The sequence below is a fragment of the Dama dama genome, chromosome 25 (genome assembly GCF_033118175.1).
Source record: "Dama dama isolate Ldn47 chromosome 25, ASM3311817v1, whole genome shotgun sequence".
In the NCBI taxonomy this organism is placed as follows: Eukaryota; Metazoa; Chordata; class Mammalia; order Artiodactyla; family Cervidae; genus Dama; species Dama dama.
In genome coordinates, this window is record NC_083705.1 from 12,978,876 (window position 1) to 12,988,940 (window position 10,065).

At 53.3% G+C, this 10,065-nt stretch overlaps 1 protein-coding gene across 1 annotated transcript in view; it reads left to right on the plus strand.

Annotated features, from left to right (window-relative positions):
- The window catches only part of NEURL1B (neuralized E3 ubiquitin protein ligase 1B), a 44,308-nt gene extending 35,146 nt beyond the window's left edge, over window positions 1-9,162 (plus strand). Inside the window, exons 3-5 of the mRNA XM_061129480.1 lie at window positions 1,154-1,873; window positions 4,289-4,414; window positions 4,744-9,162. Of these exons, the coding sequence (XP_060985463.1) occupies window positions 1,154-1,873; window positions 4,289-4,414; window positions 4,744-4,988 (1,091 nt within the window). The 3' untranslated portion in view covers window positions 4,989-9,162. The remainder of the gene's footprint in view (window positions 1-1,153; window positions 1,874-4,288; window positions 4,415-4,743) is intronic.
- The last annotated feature ends 903 nt before the right edge of the window (window positions 9,163-10,065 follow it).

Consider the following 10,065-nt stretch of genomic DNA (forward strand, 5'->3'; position numbering starts at 1 on the left):
ATTTACGTGTTAAGAATATTTTTTATCACAAAATTTCAAAATAATTCTTTCTCTCCCTGATATCTCTGTTATTGACTGGCAGTCAGTCTCTTCCAGAGACCTCATTCACTTACTCATCTAATATACTACATCATAATGAAGGCATCTGCCAAGCAACTCTGCTAAGCCCTGAGACTTGGTGGTAAATAGACTGTCACAGACGCTGCTCTCCAGGGACCCACAGTGTAGGTGGGGAGATGATCAACAAGTAATCTACCAAAGCATGAAGACATGTATTAACTGGATGACAAACACTATTTTTATTTGTTTTACTTAATATAGATCAAGAGCATTTTTTCATATTACTAAGTTACTCAAAAAATATTTTCATGACTGTGACTTTCAAAAAACTCCCCCTTGGTTTCCTCTTCTGTAAAATGAGTCCCTTTCTTGCAGAAACCTTACACATTAAAAGTTCGAATAGCACCCAGGTATCGTGCTCCCTGCTGCAGACACAGCAGTGAGGAGGGCAGGCCTTCTTTCAGAGGCAGCATGGAACCTGGCAGCCCCGGGGTCCAGGCCTGACTTTGTCACCTAGTTGCTGGGCGACCTTGGTCATGTTCCCTAGACCGTGTGCCTCCGCTCCGTTCTCTGCTGAATGGTGGGTGGTAACAGTACACACCTCACAGGTAGCAGGAGACTAAATGAGAATCTGTGAAAAGGAGCTTAAAATAACACCCTGTCACAGAGTGAGGCCACAAACTCAAGGGTTTGCTCCTTCCCTTGGAGCTTATGTACTCGTTGGGGGAGACAGAGAGTAAAGATTTTGAAACGCCCTTTACATCTTCAAAATCCTCGGGGGGGGGGGGGGGGTAGGAAGAAGCTGCAAAGGGGGAAAGTAGAAGAGAGAAAGGAGGGAGAGGAAAGGATGGAGGGATGCGAGGAAGAGGAAGAAGAAGGGAGGAAGGGCCTAGTCGGAACATCCCAAAGATACGATTATGCCAGTGCGCTCGGAGCAATGCTTAATCCAATTCTACGCACCGGGAGATCTTAAATAAGCCCAGGAAGGAATCAGAAAAATAAAGGGCGGGGCCGGTGGGGTGGGGCGCGGGGAGGTCACGGCCTGCCTTGCTCCCCTCGCGCTCACCGCCCTTCTTTTGCCCTCCTCACGCAGAGAGCGGGTTCGCCGACACGCTGACGCCCGCGCGCCTAGGCCAGGCCCGCTTCAGCGCCTGCCTGCCGCCCAGCAGCCACGACGCGGCCAACTTCGACAACAACGAGCTCGAGAACAACCAGGTGGTGGCCAAGCTGGGCCACCTGGCGCTGGGCCGCGCCCCAGGCCCGCCCCCCGCGGACCACGCGGCCGCTGCCATCCCGTGCGGGCCCCGCGAGCGCCAGCGGCCCTCGTCGTCGCCGGCGCTGCTCGAGGCCGACCTGCGTTTCCACGCGACGCGCGGGCCCGACGTGAGCCTATCGCTCGACCGCAAGGTGGCCTGCGCGCCGCGCCCCGACGGCGGCCGCACCCTTGTCTTCTCCGAGCGCCCACTGCGGCCCGGCGAGAGCCTCTTCGTGGAAGTGGGCCGCCCGGGGCTGGCGGCGCCCGGCGCGCTGGCCTTCGGCATCACTTCGTGCGACCCGGGCGGGCTCCGGCCTGCCGAGCTGCCCGCGGACCCCGACGCGCTCATCGACCGCAAGGAGTACTGGGTGGTGGCGCGCGCCGGGCCGGTGCCGAGCGGCGGTGACGCGCTCAGCTTCACGCTGCGGCCCGGCGGCGACGTGCTCCTGGGCGTCAACGGGCGCCCGCGCGGCCGCCTGCTCTGCGTCGACACCACGCAGGCGCTCTGGGCTTTCTTCGCCGTGCGCGGCGGCGCCGCCGGCCAGCTGCGCCTCCTCGGTGAGTCCCCGACTGCGCGTGCGCGGGGCAACCCGGCGCCGCTGGATAGGTGTCAGCTCCAGCAGCCACTGAAACCCAGCCAGCAGTCCCCCAGACTTGAGCACGCAGCAGAACCGTCTGGCCTCCACTTAGTTTCCGATTCAGTAGGGGTGGGCCCCCAGAAGATGCATTTCTAACCAAGGCACCGGGGATGCTCATCCCTGGACCACACCCTGTCCATACCAACCCAAGTAACCCACTGGTGTTAGGAATTTTTCCCCCCATTATTATGCTTTATTATATGCATGTTTTCACATTATATAGAGTATATTACGTGCCAGAGATAAAGAAAATACAGCTACATTTAAAAGAGGAAAATGAGAATAACATCATCCACAGAAAATAGGATGCAGGCTTGAACCACCACATTTTGAGATTGATTTTTGCATTCATTCATGCCACACATAAACACGGAGTGCACCCCGCCTCCAGCTATGGGCCAGTCCGTGAGCTCCCAAGATGGGCAGGGCAGAGGACTGGATACAGACCTTGGACCTCCTCGCATCCTCTCGGGCACCCAGATGGAGATTTGCAGGGTGTGATGTTCGCTACAGCAGAGGGGCTTCTATTCTCTCCAGCTTGGTGGAGCCGGGCTGGTGGTTAGGGAAGGCTTCCAGAGAGCATAGCTCTGTTTTTGAGTTTTAGGAAGTCCAAACAGTGACAGAAACAATGAATGCTTCATATGTCACGTCATTCAGTTTTATCCTCCTGATACCCCTGTAAAACCAGTATCATTATCCATGAAGATGCATTCAGTGTAGAAAGGTAGCGATGACCTGCATGGTGTGGCTGTGAGGATGAAATGATGAGGTGCATACAATGCTTTTAGCAGGTGCCTGCCACATGCAGCATGTTTAGTAAGTAGCATTAGTAATGACAGTGACTTGCTGTTTAGTTGAGGACAGAGGAGGAACAGGGTGGCAGTGGTTGTCATTTGGTTGGTTTGGGGTTTGTTTAAGGGACCATCAGACATAGTCATCATTTTAGCCTGAACTAAGTTGCCCGAGTTCCCACTGGGGCTTTGCAAGAACTAAGCCTAGAGTCCTTCTCCGCCTCTCCAGCACCCCTAGGAGAACCAGGATGAACCTTTGAGTAGTCAAGAGGAGAAGATAGAACTGCATTTGGAGGCCAGAGACTTGCCCTCCTGATCCCTATCTGACAGCAGCCCTGGTGCTGTAATCTGTCCATCAGTCCTCTAGTAGGGCACAGGACGGGGCGTGTCTCTTCACATCAGAAATAACCATCATTTCCTGAACCAACAGTTCAGGGAAGAAAACCCATCCATGTTGAACACTAGTCAGGAGTCTTCTAGTTGCAAGTAACAAAACCCCACTCACAGGGCCCTAAGCAAAAGGAATTTGGGGAGTACCCACATACCGTAGCAGTCTAGGAGTGTATTGGATGGATTCAGGAACAGCTGGATCTAGGTGCTGAAAGTAGTCATCAGGATTCTACTTCTCTTTCCATCTCAAAGCTCTACTTTCCTCTGTGTTGGCTTCACTCTCAGGCACACCCTACAGCACCAGGCTTTTCTCTCAAAGGAATGGGTCCCTTCTTTCCTAGTGGTGCTAGTCAAAATCACAGAATTTGGGCTTGTTGGCCTTGCTTGAGTTATGTGCCCTTCGCTGGTAAAGAATCCACCTTCAATGCTGGAGGTGGTGAAAGTGAAACTGAAGTCGCTCAGTCGTGTCTGACCCTTGGCGACCCCATGGACTGTAGCCCACCAGGCTCCTCTGTCCATGGGATTCTTCAGGCAAGAATACTAGAGTGGGTTGCCATTTCCTTCTCCAGGGTACCCTGGTTCAATTCCCAGGTCGGGAAGATCTGCTGGAGAAGGGAGAGGCTACCTACTCTAGTATTCCTGGGCTTCCCTGGTGGCTCAGATGATAAAGAATCCACCTGTAATGCGGGAGATCTGGTTCAATCCCTGGGTTGAGAAGATTCCCTAGAGAAGGGAACGGCAACTCACTCCAGTAATCTGGCCTGGAGAATTCCATGGACAAAGAAACCTGGCAGGCTATAGTCCATGGGGTCGCAAAGAGTCGGACACGACTGATCAACTTTCACTTTCACTTTCCCTGAACCACCATTGAGACCAAGGGTAGAAGTTCTTTCTTACTGGCTTGGCCTGGATCGTGTGCATGAGGGTGAAGTAGTACCTCCAACAAAATTCCAGTGCTGTTTCTGAAACAAGAATGGAGGTCAGGCCGACACAGACCAGATGTCTACCCCACTTGTACGATGCCATCAATTCTTGGCAGAATCCTTGTCCTCTATTAGATCCATGAGAAGTGAAGGTGCAAAGCAGTGAAGAGCCAGGGACTAGCAGAGCAGAGCCCACCTCCCATGTCCCTGATGGAGTCTCTTTGGTCTCAGGAACCCTGCAGTCCAGCCCTGCGACCACATCCCCATCAGGGTCCCTCAGCGGCTCCCAGGACGACAGCGACTCCGACATGGCCTTCAGTGTCAACCAGTCCTCCTCAGCATCTGAGTCATCCCTGGGTAAGGACGTGTGGAGCCTCGGGGGTGCAGGGAGATGGGCTGCACTGGGGGCAGTGCCAGCCCTTCCTGACCTTGCCCCCACCCCCGCGCCCTCTCCTGGAGGGAGGAGGAACATCTGGATGTGGCATTCCAAAGGGTGATAACGCTGCTTGCTGCTTGGGGGAAGAGCATAGGAAAAGGGGCAAAACCCGGAAGAAAAACTGAAATCCGTGTCTCCCAGAATTGTCCCCCCATGGGTTCTGCCGCAGAGCCTCTCCCCTCTTGGGGTTGCCCAGCAGAGCCCCCCTGGGAACCACGAGTTGAGGTCTGCCTGCTCTCCCTTTCCGCAGTGACGGCACCCAGCTCCCCGCTGAGCCCGCCCGTGTCGCCCGCGTTCTCCCCGCCCGAGCTGGCGGGCAGCAAGAACAGCGAGTGCGCAGTGTGCTTCGACGGCGAGGTGGACACGGTCATCTACACGTGCGGACACATGTGCCTGTGCCACGGCTGCGGCCTGCGGCTCAAGAGGCAGGCCCGGGCCTGCTGCCCCATCTGCCGGCGGCCCATCAAGGACGTCATTAAGATCTACAGGCCCTAGCCTGGCCCGCCCGCGGGCCTTGACCAGAGCAAGGTCAGCTTTCTGAAGCCCACCCCCCTGGGCCAGGCACCCACCATGGCCGCCAGGGAGCCCAAGGGCCCTGCCATCTCGCCCGCCACCCTGCAGTGGTGGGCACGGCGTGACAGTCGTGGAGATGAGGCCCCCGGGGGCCCGAGTCCAAGTGAGGGTTGCTTCTGGCCTGAAAGTGCTGTGTCCCCAAAAGGCCGTCCCCCGGTGATCTCAGCTGGGAGCCTGTCCTGCGTGCAATGCCTTCTGCTGGGGTTGGTTGAGTGTGTGTGCGAGAGGGGGTGGGCTGAGAATGACTGAGAGAAACCCATTGGTATTTATCCAGGGATCCGGGCTCTAGGAGGTTATTTAACACTAAGGAATGTGCAATCTGGAGCCCAGACGGCAGCGGGACAAGAAGCTGTTCACTTTCCGAGGCTATGACGTCAGCTGGTTTTGAATATACGGAACCTGCACCTAAACAGAACTCCCACGGATGGTATAGGAAAGGGACACTCAGATTTTCTAAGGCGAGGAAAAAATAGCTCATTGTTTACAGCTCCAAAGCGGCAACTCCTCGGGGGTGGGGGTGGGGGGTAGGTGGGTGGAGAACCTAAAAGAACAATTTGCTTTTTTAGTATCTAACTCAGTCTCTCAGTGTCCGAGAGCAGTTCTGATGGGTGCTGGGGCCAGAGCTCTGGGTGGTGTCCCCTCTAGAAGCCTTGTCACCCCTTCGCCCCCAGGCCACCTAATAATAAGTGCTACACCCCTTGACTCCATCCGTAAATGCTTTCAGTCTGTACCACCCTCACCATCTCCAAGAAAAGAAAACAACAGGTCCCCTTTTCCTGGGGGAGGGAAAGAATCCTAGATACCAGAGAGCCCCCTGGGGTTGGAAAGGGCCACTCCTCAGCTCTCGTTTTCCTGCTGAAATGCTAGGCCTGGCATTCGCCAGCAGCTGTGAGCATCACCAAGGTGACCTGCTGCCAAGTAGAGGGCGGAAGCGCGGCTTTGCCACCATCTTTGTTCTGATTCTCAGCTCATCTTCCCCTGCTGATTACTGAGATGTTACCTGATCATTAGGATGTTAGCTAGAAACTGAGACACTCTCTGAAAATGCTGACCTTGTGACTCTCCCCCTCCCCAGGGCAATTTGCTGGGCATTTTCTAGGCCCCTGGCCCTGCTTCCCCTCCCTTACCCCCTCACCCCTGCCGGGCCCGTCTCTGCAGACTCCCAGACCTTTGGCAGGCCTGCAGTTCCCGTCTGGGCCCCACCTCTTCCCTGTCTTGTGCTGTGTCTTTAGGGAGGGCCCCGAGCCTCTCTCTTTCTCACTTCCCGATCTGTCTAAGAAGAATCCTAGCACCTGCCCACGCCGGAGCTCTTGGGAGGACCAGCACAACATTCTACAAAGTCCAAGGCACCTTGTGAAGAACAGGTATTTTTATTCCAGTTCCTAATCTGCTCATCTATTGAGGAAGACAAGGAAAGGAGGACATTCAGAGTTTATGCATTCATACAACATATTTTGCTGGGTGTCTGGAGGCCCCTTCTGTAGATCAAGTCTCATAAGGCCAGTCAGTCCATGCCCTTGTGGTGCTCCGGGTCTTGGACTATCTGCTTCTTCGCTTGGTATTCTGACCTGCTCTCAGCTTCAGAAACCCTCCTCTTGCCCCTGCAGGAATCCCTGATTGTTTTTTGTTTTTTTTTTTCCCCTTGTGAACTTGGGAACTACACCCAGATTTTAATTTCACAGCAGAACCTTCAGGGGAGCAACTGAGACTCCATCATTTGCCAAATTAAGAGTTTGCAAACCTAGGCAGTGCTCAGTGCCCAGCTGAATTTGGTCAGCTGAATTTTTTCCCCTCGTATTGGGTGTGGGCACGGCCATGCACAGGCCCCAGGAGAGGGCTCATCACCCCCCGGGCTGGTGTTCTCCAGGCAGCAGCTCCCCTGCCTGGATTGAGCCACAGTCACGAGCCCCGGAAGTCTCTGCAGCCAGCGCCTCTCTCCTGTCACCTCGGGTTCCAGCCTGGCTCAGTGCAGCCGTGGCCAGGAATCCAGCGACCTGGGGCCTGGACCCAGGGCAGACCAGGACATGTGCCTGGCAACTTGTCACCTGGGAAGGAGGGAGCTTATGGCCTGTGTAACTCGCTCTGCAGCCGCTATTAGTAGCATCCCCATTTCCAAGAGGAGTTAAAGAGGTGTTTAGACGTTTCCTCTAAACTGATTTATTCAGTACTGCAGAGAAGCTGCCCACACTGCCCTCTAGGTTCTGTCTGGAGAAGGGGCAGGAGTAAAGAGACGGGAACCATGGTCCTTTATTTGGCAGCCCTATGTTCCCTGCATGGCACTGGAGAGGCGCGTCCCCACGCCAATCCTGCGAGGCAGGTCTTCGTACCACATTGAAGACACCACCGATTATAAACTACACCACTCTGTGTGCCACTAAGGGAAAAAATACTGCCAATTTTAACTCTAAGGTGCCACAGCTATACAATTCATTTTATTCAGACAAGTTATGTAGAAAAGCTGTGTTCTTTAGAATCAGTGGGATCTGCTATTACCCCATTTGGCAGGTGAGAAAACTGAGGTCCACAAAGTGAAGCAGGAGGTGGCAGGACTGGGCTTCAAGCCTGGTGGTGCCTGGTGCCGAATCCCACACTCTCCACTGCCTCTCCCCAGGTCCAGAAAGCTCAAGAAATTGCTTGAGTTTTCTTCCTCGAAGCTCGCCTGGGCAGCCCCTGGAGAGAGCCGGGCACGTGCTCCTGTGTGAGGGTTCCAGCCCCAGACTGACGCCTCTTGGCCACCCGAAGCCTGGGAAGATCCATGTCCTTTCTTTCAGGCTCATCTGCCCACTGCCACCTTCTCCTGGCCTCTTCCTAGTACATGCGGGCACCCGTCTGGGGCAACCTGGGGGAAAGCCATGTCCCATTCACCTTCCTGGGCCCTGTGACCACCACCCTCTTAAGCGGGGCCCCCTTAGGGGGAGGGGATACCGGAAGATGCCCCCTTTGTTGTGATCTGGTGCCACCAGAGAAATCTGGCTGTTTCCAAGTCAAGATAAACTCCTTTGTCTAGCCCATTCTCGGAACTGGGAGTCTCCTGGGATTTAGCTACCTGGGGCAGCTGCTCCCTGAAGTGTTACAAGACTTTTTCAGCCATCCACAACTCCTGGTCAGCAGGGCCTGTGTTCTGGAGACAGGGACGGGGAACTGGGCCTAAAGACGAGCCTGCAGGCAGCACATGGCACAGAGCAGGAAGTGGACAGATTTGCAGACTTGTATTTGACCTGTCCAGCGCTGGGTCCTATGATGGCACATAGTAGGTACTCATTAAAGGTTTCCTGAGCAGTCCAGAGATCTGGTTATGAGTGTTCAAGGATTTGGTAAAACATCATGTACACGTGCACGCAGAGTCATTCAATGAACATGTGCTGAGCATCTACTACCTGTGGAGTGCAAGGAGGACCAACTGAGGGACAGGACCCCAGCTCTGACGTCAGAGGGAAGGACATCATGAGACATTTGGGGCAGAGTTCGAGGGTTCTCTTGGCTGTTCTGTTGCCTTGGGGGTCTGTCTTAGCACACAACTGCTTTCCAGACCCAGAGACCCCCGCACACTTCAGAAACCCTTCTCTGCATTAGGAATGCCAGGCACCTTACAGTCAGCAAACTTCTGCTGAAATGGCCTTTGGCAGAACCGTTAAGGGCCCCACCAACTAATGATGGCCCTCAGGCCTTGCCAGGGAGGGAGATGTGGGGAAAGAGCTACCTGCTACTTTCAGGCCTTGGGACTGGTGGCTAGAGATCAATCCCCAAGTGGCCAGGGAACCAGTGCACAAAGTTGGCAAATGAGAGGCAGTCTCCTTCCGCCGCTCACTCTGGTCTCTGCCCTGGTTCTGGCAGAGAGGCTCTGGCTCAGGAACACGCGGCCTCTCTCCGTGTCTAATTGTCTCACTGTCTTTCTAAAGAGATGACTTGTACAACAATCTGTCCGTGCCTTATGAAAGCGTCCGTGCACTTTTAATCCTTTTTAAGAGCAACTTTAAAAAGTGGGCCAGGGACTAGCATACATGGTAGTGTTCTAGAAATGTGTGGTAATCACTGAAACTTCGGCCTTGTGTATTTGATGTTGGAGTGAAGAAGTGTATGTTCCCCATCCCGCCCCTCTACTACCTGTGTACAGACCTTTTTAGAAATGTCTTGTTTCTTATTTTTCTGATTCAATATTGTGACCCTCCAGCACAGACTAATCTTTGGGGATCTGTAATAAAGGTTTCAAAACCTGAGGGCAGTGGGTTGGGAAGGGTTTGCACTGGTCCTGTGTGTTGTGTTTTTGCGTGTTGTGTGTTTTGATTTTTGTCTGTTTTTATTTGTTTTATATTAACATAATTTTCCTGTTTAAGAAAACAAATACAACTTTGGCTTGTTAAAAAAGAAAGTCTCTTCAGGACTGTTTTAAAAAATCACAATTACCTACATTGTTGGGGAGTGGAGGTGAGGGATACAAATCATTGCCAGCCTTGAGAAAATAATTTGCAAAATGTCTATAGAACCCTAAGAATATTCAAACCTTTTGCTGAGTAACTCCTAAGAAAATATCCTCAGGAACTAATTCTTATTGAGGATAAGCTCCATATTTAAAGATGGTCATTACAGCATTATTTATAACAATGAAAAACTAGAAACAACCCTAATGACCAATAACTAGGGTTTATAGTTGTCCCTCATCATTCTTTGCTCACAGGATTGTCTTCAGGACCACCACCACCCCACCTTGGAATATCCACAGGTGCCCAAATCACTTCTATAGAATAGTGTAGTATTTGCATTTGACCTATGCACATCCTCCCTATACTTTAAGTCATCTCTGGAGTACCTCAGTCAGTCAGTTCAGTCGCCCAGTCATGTCCGACTCTTTGCGACCCCATGAATCACAGCACGCCAGGCCTCCCTGTCCATCACCAACTCCCAGAGTTTACTCAAACTCATGCCCATTGAGTCAGTGATGCAATCCAACCATCTCATTCCCTGTCGTCCCCTTCTCCTCCTGCCCCCAACCCCTCCCAGC